We start from the raw sequence: 17,795 nt of genomic DNA, 5'->3' as shown, positions 1-17,795 counted from the left end.
TTGTGAATGGCACTTCTTCACATTGATTTATACACACCCATGAAGTTTAATGGTGAAATATTAAATCATATCTGAGACAAAACCCTGAAAAGTTACATCATAAAAAAACAAAGAGCAATAAATTTTATTTTAAAAGTGTAGGGTTATGGTTCTTGTGCATGACACTTCTCCTGATTGATATCTATACACCAATGAAGTTTTCATGTTGATATCTTATACAGTTTCTGAGACATAGCCCTGATAAGTTTTGTGACAGACGGACAGACAGCGCCAATTCTAATTTTCTATATCCATCTGCCTTTTGCGGGGGATAATTAAAATAATGCCTTTTAAGGTAATGTGTCAATAAACAAGAGCCGTCAGAGGACAGCGCCCTCGACTATTCGAGTGCTTGACAGTATAACATAAGCCATCATGGAGAGGAGGGGGGGGGGGGGAATACTGTGGGTGTGTGGTCATTTAATAGATGATCTTTCAAAAATAAGGGGGGGGGGGGGGATTCTGGGGTGGGGCATGGGGGGATGGTTTGGGTGAAGTGCATTGTGGTATGTCAGGTAAGTGTTGTTTTGTCAAAGTATGAATCAAATGTGATCATAAATAAAGAAGTTATGGCAATTTGAGCAAAATGTTCAATTATCTAAGTATAAAAGGGGCCATAATTCTGTCAAAATGCTTGATACAGTTGTCTGCTCTTGTTTATAGATTGGAATCATGTTTGTAAAGAAGTATGCAAAATATGAAAGCAATATGTCAAAGGACATAGAAATTATTTTAGGTGGTACGCAAACTTTAACATAGATTTATCAATAATATGCATATTCTAAGTATAAAAGGGACAATAATTCTGTCAAAATGCTTGATACAGTTGTCTGCTCTTGTTTATAGATTGGTATCATGTTGGTAAAGAAGTATGCAAAATATAAAAGCAATATGTCAAAGGACATATTTGGGGTAGTACGCAAACTTTAACATTTGCACGCTAACGCTAACGGGAATGCTAACGGGAACGCCGGGGTGAGTAGGATAGCTCCACTATATATATGACATATATAATAGTCGAGCTAAAAATAATAAAACATTGTTTGAAAATATGCTGATTGCATCAAATACCTAAATCTTATTGAAACACTCTGTAGTCCATGTCCTTGATAGAGTCAGTACTTGATGTCATACGGGGAGATCTAAAGAATGCTCCCGCAGTGAGGATCAAACATGTGACCTCTCGGTCTCCAGGCGGACACCATACGCCAAGGTAACCATACACTATTCATATAGATATGGCAGTGCTATGAAACAAAACAAACTAAATGCAAATTCTATAATGCTATAACTAATAACAGTTCCATCAATAATGATAAACATCATTAGAGTAAAGGAATGGAGCGGTAAGTGGAAAGAGGAGGTACATCCATAGCAGTAGCCCAGCTACAAAAGCGGCCATGATTTTTCTTCTAATTCTCTTGTCTTCGTATGCGAAGACCTCGTTAAAGGCGGGAAAACCCATGTGATTGCAGAATGCATGGGCGAGTATTGGAGCTATCAGATGACCTGCAAATGTAACAAGAGGACACTTTATTAATAAGAACCTTGCATTTTAATGAAGCTGGTTGAAAGCAGACCCTTAAGGACCCTATGCATACAGATGTGTCGATGAATAACAGTAATGTTCTAGTGGTGTACTTTGAATATGAACTAAACAAGAGCACTGCCTTGCGGTAGCAGACCACTCATCTATTTTCTTTTTAAAGGTGAAGGGACTCTCATTTTCAATCACAAAGGAGGGAGGGGTGGAGTGAAGAGGGGTGTATAGTGTGGGGGCGTGGACATTTATTACATTTTCTTCCAAAAATGCGGAAAAAAATGCAAAAAAAAAATTCGGGGGGGGGGGGGGGGGGGGGGGGAGGTGGGTGGGGGGAATTCTTGGGTGCCATGGTTGGACGGAATAACAAACATAAATTAATAAAAATAAATATTTGTGTTTTTTAACCGTTTCAAAAAAAAATTGGGGGAGGGGTGGGGTGGGGGGGGGGTATAGTGTGAGGGTGTGGTGGTCATTTCTGAGATGATCTTAAAAAAAAAAAAAAAAAAAAAAAAAAAAAAATTTAGGGGGGGGGGGGGGTGGGGGGGGGGGGGGGGGGGGGGGGGGGGGGGGGGGGGGGGGGGGGGGGGGGGGGGGGGGGGGAGGGGGGGGAAGGTGTGAGGGTTGGTTATTCTTGTGGTGCGATGCTTGGACGGTATTTCCAAACATAAATTAATCAAAGTAATTATTTGTGTATTTTAACCGTTTCGAAAAAAAAAAAATTGGGGGGGGGTGGGGTGGGGGGTTATAGTATAGTGTGAGGGTGTGGTGGGTCATTGTGAGATGATCTTAAAAAAAAAAAAAAAAAAAATAGGGGGGGGAATTCGGGGGGGGGGGGATTCGGGGCGGGGATTCGGGGGGGGTATAGTAGTATGAGGGTGTGGTGGTCATTTGTGAGATGATCTTAAAAAAAAAAAATATGGGGGGATTCGGGGGGGAGGGGGAGGGGGGGAGGGGGGGAGGGGGGGGGGGTATTCTTGGGTGCGATGGTTGGACGGTATTTCTAACATAAAATAATTAAAATAAAAATTTGTGTTTTTTAACCGTTTAAAAAAAAACAATTTGGGGGGGGTGGGGTAGGGGGGGGTATAGTATAGTGTGAGGGTGTGGTGGTCATTTGTGAGATGATCTTAAAAAAAAATAAAAAATAGGGGGGGGATTCGGGGGGGGGGGGGGGGGGAGAGGGGAGGGGAGGGGGGAGGGCATGGGGGATGGTTTGGGTGGAGTCTATTGTGGTAGGTTAGGTAAGAGTAGTTTTGTCAAAGTATCAATCAAATCTAATCATAAATAAAGAAGTTATGGCATTTTTAGCAAAATTTAATAATTTGACCTTGAGAGTCAAGGTCATTCAAAGGTCAAGGTAAAATTCAACTTGCCAGGTACAGTAACCTCATGATAGCATTAACGTATTTGAAGTTTGAAAGCAATAGCCTTGATACTTTAGAAGTTAAGTGGATCGAAACACAAAATTTAACCATATATTCAAAGTTACTAAGTCAAAAAAGGGCCATAATTCCGTAAAAATGACAACCAGATTTATGCAACTTGTCCTTTTACTGTACCCTTATGATAGTTTGCGATTGTTCCAAGTATGAAAGCAATATCTATTAAAGTTTAGGGGTAAAGTGGACCAAAACACAAAACTTAACCAAATTTTCAATTTTCTAAGTATAAAGGGCCCATAATTCCATCCAAATGCCAGTCAGAGTTACATAACTTTGCCTGCACAGTCCCCTTGTGATAGTTAATAAGTGTTGCAAGTATGAAAGCAATAGCTTTGATACTGTAGGAATTAAGTGGACCTAAACACAAAACTTAACCAAATTTTCGATTTTCTAAGTATAAAAAGGGCACATAATTCTGTCAAAATGCCAGTCAGAGTTACATTACTTTGCCTGCACAGTCCCCTTATGATAGTTAGTAAGTGTTGCAAGTATGAAAGCAATAGCTTAAATACTTAAGGAATAAAATGGACCTAAACACAAAACTTAACCAAAATTTTTCATTTTCTAAGTATAAAAAGGGCACATTATTCTGTCAAAATGCACGCCAGAGTTATCTAACTTTGCCTGCCCAGTCCCCTCATGATAGTAAGTAAGTGTACCAAGTTTGAATGCAATAGCATTGATACTTTCTGAGAAAAGTGGACCTAAACGCAAAACTTAACCGGACGCCGACGCCGACGCCAAGGTGATGACAATAGCTCATAATTTTTTTTCAAAAAATAGATGAGCTAAAAAGGATATATGTGTCTTGTTCTGAGAAAACTGGGCATAATGCATGTGCGTAAAGTGTCATTCCAGATTAGCCTGTGCAGTCCGCACAGGCTAATCAGGGACGATACTTTCCGCTTTTATGGTATTTTTAGTTTCAAGGAAGTCCCTCCTTGCCGAAAATCAAGTTTAGGCGGAAAGTGTCGTCCCTGATTAGCCTGTGCGGACTGCACAGGCTAATCTGGGACGACACTTTACGCCCATGCATTAAGCCCAATTTTCTCAGAACAAGACACATATTAGCCTCATCATGCAAAAAATAGTCATAAGAAATATGCACCCATTGTAGCTCAAGACCAGAATGTGTATTTGGGCAGTCTGGTCAGCATCTACCCTGTCCATTATAAAGACTTGCAAGGTTTCCTGGTCTGGTTGGGAGACAGGGTGGCTTCTGACCAGACTGCCCCAAGTGGCAGGCTGTTGTTGAGCTATGCTTGCCGCCTATCAAACAGGACCCACTTTAGCATGACATGGAACATACCTGGGGTCACTGTTGTTGCTTAACAATACTTAAATCACAGTTTAAAAACACAACAGTTGAAGAAGTGGTTGTGTAACTACCTATTGCCTATCCAATACAGGAAAATAAATAAAACAGGAAATTGAAAATACAACTTGATTGAATCTGGGATCACAACCTTGGAACAGTGAAAGCATACCTGTTCTTATGAAGAGAAATGCTGAGTATGCCCCAAACACTGTAGTGTAAGCCATCTGAAACACTGAAACAAATCAGGAAGCTTTTTTTAAACATGAAGTTACCAATAGAAAATCTGAACTTTATTCCATGTGTTTACTCTGTGAGAAAGTAAAACAAAAACATGCATCCAATGGCTGAAACACCAATCCCCCCTCCCTTTACTTTTGAGTTCATGCACCATCATATCATACTCTCTAACAGTCACAGTCACAGAGAGATCAGTCTTTTATTAACCCGTTTCCACTTAGATATGTATATTGACGCATTTGTAGTCCCTTAGACAGTTAAATTTAATAAAAGACCTTTTTACTAGATTAAAGATTTAAAGGCATCATTTATAACCCTTTGATACTGATGATTAGCAAACAGCATACAACCTGAACAGACTGCGAGTTACTTGCAGGATTGTCTGGTTTTATGCTGTTTGCACATAGCCATTTTCACTTTGCTTCTGAGTGGGAATGGGATAACACCACCACATTGTAAACCTACCTGGAGTTACTATGAATCAAAGGTCTGAATGAATGTATATCTAAAGTAGTCATTGTCTGGTGGAATGCAGAACAAAGGTAGTCAAGGCCTGCTGGGATGTATCACTCTGGTGACCATTTTGAGGCACTCTGCATTGGCTGCTACCCCCCCAGGTGCTTCGCCTACCCAAAACCCTCATATTTTCTATTTGTTTTACACAATAACTTTTAAACTTATATATTATATATAAATATATAACCTTTTTGTTTGTTTTGTTATTGTGTATGACAAATGGGCAGTTTTGAGGGTTGTGGGAGGGGGTTGCAGCTGGGAGGGAGAGGGGTAGCAGCAGGTGGGGGGGGGGGGGTAGCAACTAATGCTGAGTGCCTGTGATTTATTTAAACCCTCATAAGTTAGTAATCGCTGGTTTACCAATTTCATCCGATTTTTAAACTTAAAATGACAATCTGAATCCCAACCAATTTTGATTACATTTCTTTAAATGGTCTCATTGTTGATTGGGTAAATCGGTTTTCCTTGTACTAAAAGCATTCTTAAATTGGCGTTCCAATACAAGATTCCATTAATGTAAGATACGCTAGAAAGCCTTGATTTAGACTCATATAGGCAGGGATTGTAATGATAAAAAGCTGATATCACTAAAGCTATTGCACAAAAACATTCAGTTCTTACGGTGATATTACTAAAGCTATTGCACAAAAACATTAAGTTCTTACGGTGATATCACTAAAGCTATAGCATAAAAACATTAAGTTCTTACGGGACTTCTTGAGTGCGTCTTTTACTTCCTCGTTCTGATGGGTCACTCTCTCTATCAGGTGGTGAAGGTGGGCTGCAACAACATGTACCGAAAATGAAGTTATTCAGTCATTAAACAAGAGTGCCAAACTGTCACAAGATACGCCCGTTCGAAGGTTTTGGACACCATGCTCAATGCTTGAAAGTGTCCTCAAGACCTAGTTATTGACCCGGCATGACCCATATTTGAACTTGACCTAGATATCACTTAGATGTAACATCTGACTAAATTTGGTGAAGATCAGATGAAAACTACTTCAATTAAAGAGCGGACAACATGCTTAATGCTTGAAATGCACTATGTGACCTCGTTTTTGACCCGGCATGACCCATGTTCGAACTTGACCTACATATCATCTAGACACAACTTCTGACCAAATTAGGTGAAGATCAGATGAAAACTACTTCAATTAGAGAGCGGACACCATGCTAAATGCTTGAAATGCACTAAGTAACCTCGTGACCTAGTTTTTTGACCCGGCATGACCCATATTTGAACTTGACCTACATATCATCTAGACACAACTTCTGACCAAATTTGGTGAAGATCGGATGAATACAATTTGAATTAGAGTCCGGACAAAGTGGCGCCGTTGAAAATGCACTAATTGACCCTATGACCTAGTTTTTGACCCGGCATGACCCATATTCGAACTTGGCCTATATATCAACTAGATGCAACTGCTGACCAAGTTTGGTGAAGATCGGATGAATACAATTTGAAATAGAGTCCGGACAAAGTGGCCCCTTTGAAAATGCACTTATTGACCCTATGACCTAGTTTTTGACCCGGCATGACCCATATTCGAACTTGGCCTAGATATCAACTAGATGCAACTGCTGACCAAGTTTGGTGAAGATCGGATGAATACAATTTGAAATAGAGTCCGGACAAAGTGGCCCCTTTGAAAATGCACTTATTGACCCTATGACCTAGTTTTTGACCCGGCATGACCCATATTCGAACTTGGCCTAGATATCAACTAGATGCAACTGCTGACCAAGTTTGGTGAAGATCGGATGAATACAATTTGAATTAGAGTCCGGACAAAGTGATGCCTTCCGCCCGCCGCCCGCCGCCCGCCCGCCGCCCGCCGCCCGCCCGCCGCCAAGGGGTTTCACATAATACGTCCCGTATTTTATACGGGCGTATAAAAACAACAACAATATGTCGGCCTTGATTTCTCAAATATTCAATGTGAGTTTAAATATGATCAGTGGCTGTTCGACTAGCCCAGGGGTAGAAACTCTCGCTTCTCACCTAGTCAAGCTAAAAAGGTATGTGACTTCTATCAACATTTGTTTGTCGTACTTTTAGTTCTGTCCCAATCTATATAATACCATATATACAACTGTTTGTCTTACTTTTAGTTCTGTCCCAAACTATATAATACCATAAATACAACTTACTATAAAATACAATAGAATATAAATGCAAATTTAATCCAATTTAAGGCAGATTACTTAACTGAAATTCCCCTACTCTTAATTAATTGTTTAATAAATTTAATGGATTTCATCCTTCTTTAAATCTCTAGATAGAGCATGAAATAACTCACCGACTCCAAAGAACAGCGGACACAAGATGATCGACCAGCCTTCTCCGAACTGCGGGACTAGAAACGGCAACATGCAGGCACGGAAAATAAACTCCTCTGAGATAGGGGCCTGAAATATTGGAAAGATCCTGAACACATGTGTAAAGTTTTATTTAAATGTCTGAAGTAAATATAGAGATACATGGAAGTTGCGCGACAACATGATCGTGACCCTGGTAACAAGGGCAGATTACTCACGGCAACGTGATTTCGCAGCCAGATGTAGTTTTTACTGCTCTTGATCCAGTACTGTGGTTCTGTAATGGAAAATATGGTCTTTCACTATTTGATTCACTGTTATGAAAACAGAGGATCACAAAAAAAATGACATTCTATACCTTTTTGTAGTATTGGAGGTTGCTTTTTTTTTTGCAAGGTCCCTTTGGATTGGGACAAATCGTGGTGTTTTGACGACAATTAAGAAATTAGTGTTGTTGTTGTTTTGCTAACAAATGCTTCAAATTTGAGAATAAAAGTGTTTCAATATTATATATACTGAGGTGTAATATGTTGAGCTGGATGGGAGATTAACTAAAAGTTTGAAATTAACAAAAATAATATATTTTTGTAAACCTTCAACTGTGAATTCTTAGGTCCTTACATTTTTAGGAAAAATATATACTTCCATACAGAATGGGGTCAAATACCTGCGCGATTTTGAAAGAATCAAGAGATGTGTTTGTAAGAAACACAATGTCCCCTATTGCGCCGCTTTGAAATAAAAAAAAAAAATTGTGACCTTTGACCATGAAGGATGACCTAAACCTTGAACTTCCACCACTCAAAATGTGCAGCTTCATGAGAATGCCGCTTTGAAAAAAAAACAAATAATATTTTTTTGACCTTTGACCTTGAAGGATGACCTTGAAGGATGACCTTGACCTTGAACTTCAACCACTCGAAATGTGCAGCTTTATGAGAATGCCGCTTTAAATTTTTGTTGTTGACCTTTGACTTTGAAGGATAACCTTGACCTTGAACTTCCACCACTCAAAATGTGCAGCTTCATGAGATAAACATGCATGCCAACTATCAAGTTGCTATCTTCAATATTGAAAAAGTTATGGCCAATGTTAAAGTTTTTGGATGGACAGACGCCATATATTTGACATTTGACCTTGAAGGATGACCTTGACCTTCACCTTCACCTTTCACCACTCAAAATGTTCAGCTCCATGAGATACACATGCATGCCAAATATCAAGTTGCTATCTTCAATAGTGAAAAAGTTATGGCCAGCGTTAAAGTTTTTTTCCGGACGGACGGACATACTGACATACACACATACTGACATACACACATACTGACATACACACATACTGACATACTGACTGACGGACAGTTTAACTGCTATATGCCACCCTACCGGGGGCATAAAAAACACACTGGTTTGTAACTGGTATGTAATGAGCCACACTAAAAGTTGGGCTTTAAATTGTGTTTTTCTCCTATAATAAGTGTAAAGTGGGTTAATGTGAATGTTATTATCATGAAAAACTAGTAGTGCACAATGAAAATCGATAAAGAATTTGTTTTCTGATATATAATTGTCCACGAAATTACCTTTTGGCAGGATAAAACATTGACAAATAACTCCTCTATAATTATCTTAACAAGATTGTTATAACTTACTAAAATACGAATCTTAACTTGAGGATCATATATCATGAAGCATATAATGGTTATGTTTGAACATGATAGTGCTCTGCTCAATATGGAAGTGGAAGGGAAATATAGTTTTTCTTAAATTACAATATCTTGAATACATGAATCTGATTAATAGGGTGAGTTATTAATATGGGTATAGTTACCCCTTAGTCTTGGTGTGAAACAGTAAGTTTGATTGAACAAGGGCTGTTTGTAAAACATGCATGCCCCCCATATGGGCTCTCCATTGTAGTGACAGCCATTGTGTGAATATGTTTTTTGTCACTTTGACCTTGACCTTTGACCTAGTGACCTGAAATTCAATAGGGGTCATCTGCCAGTCATGATCAATGTACCTATGAAGTTTCATGATCCTAGCCATAAGCGTTCTTGAGTTATCATCCGGAAACCATTTTACTATTTCGGGTCACCGTGACCTTTGAGCTAGTGACCTGAAAATCAATAGGAGTCATCTGCAAGTCATGATCAATCTACCTATCAAGTTTCATGATCCTAGGAATAAGCGTTCTTCAGTTATCATCCGTAAACCATTTTATTATTTCGGGTCACCGTGAACTTGACCTTTGACCTAGTGACCTCAAAATCGATAGGGGTCATCTGCGAGTCATGATCAATGTACCTATGAAGTTTCATGATCATATGCATAAGCGTTCTTGAGTTATCATCCGGAAACCATTTTACTATTTCAGGTCACCGTGACCTTGACCTTTGATATAGTGACCTGAAAATCAATAGCGGCCAACTGCAGGTCATGATCAATCTACCTATCAAGTTTCATGATCCTAGGCATAAGCGTTCTTGAGTTATCATCCTGAAATCATTTTACTATTTCGGGTCACCGTGACCTTGACCTTTGACCTAGTGACCTGAAAATCAATAGGGGTCATCTGCGAGTCATGATCAATGTACCTATGAAGTTTCATGATCCTAGGCATAAGAGTTCTTAAGTTATCATCCAGAAACCATTTTACTATTTCGGGTCACCGTGACCTTGACCTTTGACCTAGTGACCTGAAAATCAATAGGGGTTATCTGCCAGTCATTATCAAGCTACCTACAAAGTTTCATGATCCTAGGCATAAGCGTTCTTGAGTTATTATCCGGAAACCATTTTACTATTTCGGGTCACTGTGACCTTGACCTTTGACCTAATGACCTGAAAATCAATAGGGGTCATCTGCGAGTCATGATCCATCTACCTATTAAGTTTCATGGTCCTAGGCCTAAGCGTTCTTGAGTTATCATCCGGAAACCATTTTACTATTTCGGGTCACTGTGACCTTGACCTTTGAGCTAGTGACCTGAAAATCAATAGGGGTCACCTGCGAGTCATGATCAATCTTCTTATCAAGTTTCATGATCCTAGGCATAAGCGTTCTTGAGTTATCATCCGGAAACCATTTTACTATTTCGGGTCACCGTGACCTTGACCTTTGACCTAGTGACCTCAAAATCAATAGGGGTCATCTGCGAGTCATGATCAATGTACCTATGAAGTTTCATGATCCTAGGCCCAAGCGTTCTTGAGTTATCATCCAGAAACCACTTGGTGGGCGGACGGACCGACCGACCGACATGTGCAAAGCAATAAACCCCATCTTCTTCGAAGGGGGGCATAATAAAAACAGCAAGTAATCATTTTTTCTTACAGAAATACTGAAATATATAACATTTTGAACCCCTATATATAATAATGAAATCGTTTGCAAGATTGACATTTGAAAAATTACAGCTGGAGAAGTAACAACAACCTGAAAATGATAACAATTGGGGTGGTAAAAAAGTTTTAAAAATGATAACATCTTAGTTTATAACATAAATCATGGTAGGATCCACTTGCATGAAAATTCGTTTTTAAGACAAAAAATAGACTTGCAAATGTCCCCGAAATTCTCAGTATAAATGCAGAATGAGAATGGTATAAAATAGTTCCTTACCCAGGTACAGTCGGAACACCCCATCCATGTAATGCAAGAACAGTGGCCCCATGAACAGCACCTGTTAAGTATGGACAACTAGGTTAACAGGCATCATATAACCTAAATCAGAGATAAATCCAGTATTTAAAGAAAGCCAATAAATAAATTTAAAATATATATATATATATTATACATTATTTTAAATGGCATGTTAGTAATATAAATAAGCAGATTTTATGAAACACTGATTGATACTACCTATTTTACTTTAAAATCACTAAAACTTACAAGAAACAACTACTTGCTTTCATATAAAATTTGATTAATTTATAAACCTGAAAATAAAGGTATCCAATTTAATGTATGGAATGAACAAAAAAAGAAAAACAAATATGGGTAACATTCATTTACAATGTATCATCCTGAAATTTATAAGATTTTTTTAATTAGTTTTAAACCATATATTTCTGTGTTATTCGCTGTAAGCCAAAGGCTTATTGCTCAAGACACTCTTGATTCTGTTTTTTTGAGAATAACTAGTTATTGATGTTACTCCCACAGAACCACATATACCAAATAAACGCACTTTACCACTGCAACCTTATTATAATTGTGTTTTAGTATCTTTTGAATGTTACACTAAATAATGGCTAAGACACCCAGTAAATGAGTAATATAATCTGACCAAATGCTTCCAATTGTAGAAATGTATACTACATGTATATTCTTATCATGTAACATGAGTGAATTTGTTAACTCACCATGGTCAGTACCAAGGGTAAAACTAAGGCGGTTATCAGACCTGATAGACGTATACCAATCCATTCTAACACAGTATGTGCCTGAAATACACATAACACTGTGTTTGAGTGCTACAAATGACATTCCACAATAAGTTGTGGCAGAGATACGTCAAATATACAGAAACATAAGCCAGCAAAATTTAGTACATGTTGATCTCCAGGACCATTATAATGTACATGTAGCAGCGTGAAAACATATACCATATATGAGATTTCTAAGACCTTAGTGGTGTTGTCTTATATTTCCTATGGGCAGCTAATAATTATTGCTTGTGTGTTGACAAAAATAATGATGCTGGTGCTGGCGGTATTTCTCATGGTAATAATTGCCTGTGAGATGTGTTTGCTTAATAGAAAACTATGATGATGATGGTGATATGGTCTCAATTTTGAGTGAATAGATTATACTGTATACTTGTGTGTAAGAAACGCATGTAAGTCAAGGTTTTAACTTATAATTAACTAAATTAATAATGATTTTGATGCTAGTGTCTTCTTTTCCACACAGAAAAAAATAAAAATAATCAAGGGCTGTTTGTGAAACATGCATGCCCCCCATATTATGGGCTGTCAGTTGTAGTGGCAGCCATTGTGTGATTACTTTTTTTGTCACTGTGACCTTGACCTTTAACCTAGTGACCTGAAAATCAATAGTGGTCATCTGCCAGTCATGATCAATGTACCTATGAAGTTTCAAGACCCCACGACACCAGTACATAATATAATCTGCAAATGTGGTCCTTCACTGCATCCAAGAACGAGTCACTGTGACCTTGACCTTTGACCAAGTGACCTCAAAATCAATAGGGGTCATCTGCCAGTCATGATCAATGTACCTATGAAGTTTCATGATCCTAGGTGTAAGCGTTCTTGAGTTATCATCCGAAACCATTCGGTTGACGGACCGACGGACGGACCGACTGACCGACCAACATGTGCAAAACAATATACCCCCTCTTCTTCGAAGGGGGGCCTAAAAATTGCCTGTGGTTAAACCAATTTGTCCCATAACAATGATGATGACTGTTATCATTATATTTCTCAGTATTTTACAGCTTATTTATATTCTAATCACAATTAGGTGGACTACAAATTAAGTATTAAAGCATTTTTATATGAATTATGATTGATTTTCTCAGATTCAGTGTCTATTGTAATATAAGCATCAAATTTGTAATAAAAAATATAAACAAGAGCACCGCCTTGCGGGTGCAGACCGCTCATCTATTTTCTTTTCCAAGGTGAAGGGACTCTCATTTTCAATCACAAAGGAGGGAGGGGTGGAGTGAAGAGGGGTTTATAGTGTGGGGTTGTGGACATTTATTACATTATCTTCCAAAAAAGCGAAAAAAAACAACAAAAAAAATAGGGGGCGGGGGGAGGGGGGGGGGGGGTGGGGGGGTGGCGTTGGCGATGAGGGTGTATTTTTTGGGTGCGATGGTCGGACGGTATTTCAAACATAACCGTTTTAAAAAAAAAAATGGGTGGGGGGGTTATTTTGTGATGGGGGTGGTGGTAATTTGTGAGATGAGATTAAAAAAAAAAAATAAAAAAAAATAAAAAAAATAAAAAAAAATTGGGGGGGGGGGTGGGGTGGGGGGGTGGGGTGGGGGTATAGTGTGAGGGTGTGGTGGTCATTTGTGAGATGATCTTAAAAAAAAAAAAAAAAAAATTAGGGGGGGGGGAGGGCGGAGGGGGGGAGGGGGGAGGGCACGGGGGATGGTTTGGGTGGAGTCTATTGTGGTATGTCAGGTAAGAGTAGTTTCGTCAAAGTATCAATCAAATCTAATCATAAATAAAGAAGTTATGGCAATTTTAGCAAAATTTAATAATTTGACCTTGAGAGTCAAGGTCATTCAAAGGTCAAGGTAAAATTCAACTTGCCAGGTACAGTAACCTCATGATAGCATGAAAGTATTTGAAGTTTGAAAGCAATAGCCTTGATACTTAAGAAGTGAAGTGGATCGAAACACAAAATTTAACCATATATTAAAAGTTACTAAGTCAAAAAAGGGCCATAATTCCGTAACAATGACAACCAGAGTTATGCAACTTGTCCTTTTACTGTACCCTTAGTTTGTGAGTGTTCCAAGTATGAAAGCAATATCTATGATACTTTAGGGGTAGAGTGGACCAAAACATAAATCTTAACCAAATTTTCAATTTTCTAAGTATAAAGGGCCCATAATTCCGTCCAAATGCCAGTCAGAGTTACATAACTTTGCCTGCACGGTCCCCTTATGATAGTTCATAAGTGTTGCAAGTATGAAAGCAATAGCTTTGATACTGTAGGAATAAAGTGGACCTAAACACATAACTTAATCAAATTTTCAATTTTCTAAGTATAAAAAGGGCACATAATTCTGTCAAAATGCACGCCAGAGTTATCTAACTTTGCCTGCCCAGTCCCCTCATGATAGTAAGTAAGTGTACCAAGTTTGAATGCAATAGCATTGATACTTACTGAGAAAAGTGGACCTAAACGCAAAACTTAACCAAAATTTTCAATTTTCTAAGTATAAAAAGGGCACATAATTCTGTCAAAATGCACGCCAGAGTTATCTAACTTTGCCTGCCGTGTCCCCTCATGATAGTAAGTAAGTGTACCAAGTTTGAATGCAATAGCATTGATCCTTTCTGAGAAAAGTGGACCTAAACGCAAAACTTAACCAAAATTTTCAATTTTCTAAGTATAAAAAGGGCACATAATTCTGTCAAAATGCACGCCAGAGTTATCTAACTTTGCCTGCCCAGTCCCCTCATGATAGTAAGTAAGTGTACCAAGTTTGAATGCAATAGCATTGATACTTTCTGAGAAAAGTGGACCTAAACGCAAAACTTAACCGGACGCCAACGCCAACGCCGACGCCAAGGTGATGACAATAGCTCATAATTTTTTTTCAAAAAATAGATGAGCTAAAATGTATGCAAAAATTAAATCAATGTGATCATTAATATTATCACACTGAATTTTTACATGTCTTAACTTAATATAGTCTGAAATATTGTAATTTAGACGCTTCATGTACACAAAGTCATTTGTACTAATTATCTTCAGTAAAATAAATATGTATTTGAAAAACCCGCACGTGAATTGTTACTGCGCGTTAATATTATGTTATACATGGTTACCATTATCATAAATCTCACAGGGATATCTTATGTTATACATGGTGACCATTATCATAAATCTCACAGGGATATCTTATGTTATACTTGGTAACCATTATCATAAATTATGTATATATACATGTATAATGGAATATTGAGCTGATTTTAATAACATTTTATTTCTTGTTATAATAAATGCATATCAACAATAATATCATCACATAGAAACGCTACTTTCAAGTTATTTATAATAGGACAATTCATTAAGCAACAGGTTAGAACCAAATCAATTAATTAGTACATGTATCTCTTGATGGTTCTTACCTCAGGACTTGTGGATGGCGAACCAAAGAACCACACAATCGGAATAGCTAACACACAAACGGCTGTAACACTAATGAATCTTAGTCGTATAACATCCGGATGGTCACTGAAGCAAAGAAAGACATACAGAATAGTGATAATACATGTACAAGATACACCATGAATCATTTCTGTGACAAACGCTGCTTTCTCTGAAAATCTAGGGGGTCCTTACAACTTTAAGAGTGCCTGGACTTGGTGGCTCTGGGCAACAAATTGACATTGGACTGGTATTGTCCACTTTCTTATCAAATTTTGAATAGCCAATGGCTGATATATAGAACATTTGGTTCCCATTTTATCTCCAATTACTGCAATAAGTCTAAGTTTACGGAATCTCTAAATTTTCGTACAACCCTGTTTTTAGCCTAAATAATTATTTTTTGTGACTCCATATTTTTGGACATAAGTTGTTTTTTCCTAATGGCTATAATGAATGACTCTTAATTTTCTGACAGTGTATGTTACAGTGCTATTTCACCAGAATTCTGCCCCGTTGCACTTAGATTTATCTGGTGACACTTCAATCATGGGATTTACAATAGGATTAAGGTAATAAAACCTGGCAGAAGAATGCCTTAAGGAAATGGACCATAACATTTGCGTTATTGGGTAAATAACTATGTATACAGATAATAGACAATAGTTACACCTGACAACTTAAAGTAAAACGTATAAATAAGTAATGGATAATATATACTAAAAGTCATGGGATTTTACAAGCATATCACATCATTTGTTGACTCAATTAACGCTATACACATTACATACCTGTTACCGAGCATCAATGCAATATATTTTGGGTGTCTCTAAATTTAAGAACACCTGTATTGTAACAATATTTGTTTGTATCTAAATTTCAGGACACAAACAAATATTATTTTTTAAGTGTCCGAAAACTTAAGAGTTATAATTGCGGTTACATACATAGTCGATAAGTCACCCCCATGTGTTGTATGATTTTGAGGTACATGTATATTGCAGTATATTTCTGTAACTCTGTTAGCACCATGCCACTAGATAATGCAGATGGTTGGAAATCAAGATTGCGCTAACTTAGCAGTGTTTCTTTTCACATTTGGGTTAGGGATAACTTAGGTGTCTGAGTTAAAGATGGGGAGTTTTCGGCAAAAAATGGAATTTCTTCTTAGATACATGTAAGATGATAGCGTGTTTATATTTTCCTTTCTTATTCAACAGAAATAAAATCTTTGCTACAAAATCTAAAGTACCCGATAAGTTATATCAATATTTCGTACTTGAATCGGTTCAGATCGTCCAAGAGTAGGTCATGAGAGTTGTGTATCGTGTTATTGCTTAAAATATGGCCCAGCATTTGTAAAAATATTGCAAGATATGTACATTTCAAAAAGGAAATGCATTTCAGCGTTTAATGAGCCTGAGGTCATGGAAATCGCTGCACAATTGATGAAATAATAGCTGTTCAAACTGATGTTCCTTATTGTTGGGTCATTTTGAGTTGAATATCTTGTTATGATAGTGAAATACTTTTTTCAAAACAGTTGATTTTTTGTTAAAATTTGATTTTTTTTTCATTCAAAAATATGTTTTTACTAATTATCACAGCCACACGTTAACCATGTAGTGCCGGTGACATCTGGTGCCACGCCCCATGCAGATTTGGTACCCGGCTTGTGACACGGACATGCTGTTGGGTCATGCTGCATGATGTGGTTACGTGCGGCCAATTGGATGGAAGCAGATGCCTGCTGGGAGCACTCTGGAATGACCATGCTCTCTTCCTTCCTGTGACGTGAGCAGACGTGTTTCACGAGGCGAGTATTTCCAGGAGCATAAGTATGAGCCTGTGTATATGAGCCTGATGTGTAAGTATCAGCTTGTGACTGTGTGTGTTGCCCTGGAGGATTAGCCTGTGTGTGAGTTAGGTATTCCCAGGAGGACCAGTGGTTGTAGCTGACGATAGCAGATGAGTGTTTCCCTCGAAGAGTGTACTGCCGAGGACGACGTCTGCCATCCTGACGAGTTTCCAGTCGATGCCCATGTGAGTACCCTAGTATAGTATCTTTGCTAGCGGTTGTGATAATTGTAGACGAACCCACTGAAGAGCAAACCGACATAAACACCACAACCACCTGTGGTTGAAACTTGCTATTAAACTATCTTCTTAATTAACACCTAACTGAGCACCTTTATACAATATGCACCTCCATTTAATAGGCGCCAAACATATTTTCTATTACGAAGATGTGCTGTATCTGAAAAGAAGAGAACAAGAAGTTGGCTATAACTTAAGTGTAACCGATTTCGCCGGATACCGATACTTCCACATTTGAACGATAATACTTACCGGTTTTTCTGTTTGTTGTTATCTTTCCAAACGTACAAACTACCGACATACATGAATGACATAACGAAACATATCAATACTGATTGATAACTCTCAATTTGATTGTACAAGACTGACATTTTCTTTAATTAGTCAGTGCAAAAAAAGCATTTATCATTACGA

General features: G+C 38.0%; 1 protein-coding gene across 1 annotated transcript; it reads right to left on the bottom strand.

The window, feature by feature from the left end:
• Positions 1-500: 500 nt before the first annotated feature.
• Positions 501-17,795, bottom strand: LOC127871853 (CAAX prenyl protease 2-like). The gene is made up of 9 exons (XM_052415109.1): positions 17,634-17,795; positions 15,266-15,371; positions 11,789-11,869; positions 11,046-11,106; positions 7,639-7,697; positions 7,402-7,510; positions 5,805-5,876; positions 4,512-4,574; positions 501-1,548 (listed from the first exon to the last, which is right to left on the bottom strand). The coding sequence occupies exons 1-9, from the start codon at positions 17,750-17,752 to the stop codon at positions 1,346-1,348; spliced, it is 873 nt and encodes a 290-aa protein (XP_052271069.1). The 5' UTR covers positions 17,753-17,795; the 3' UTR covers positions 501-1,345.

The sequence above is a fragment of the Dreissena polymorpha genome, chromosome 3, assembly GCF_020536995.1.
Source record: "Dreissena polymorpha isolate Duluth1 chromosome 3, UMN_Dpol_1.0, whole genome shotgun sequence".
NCBI lineage: Eukaryota > Metazoa > Mollusca > Bivalvia > Myida > Dreissenidae > Dreissena > Dreissena polymorpha.
Note: the sequence above shows the minus strand (reverse complement) of the source record. Positions and strands in the feature narration are given on the sequence as shown.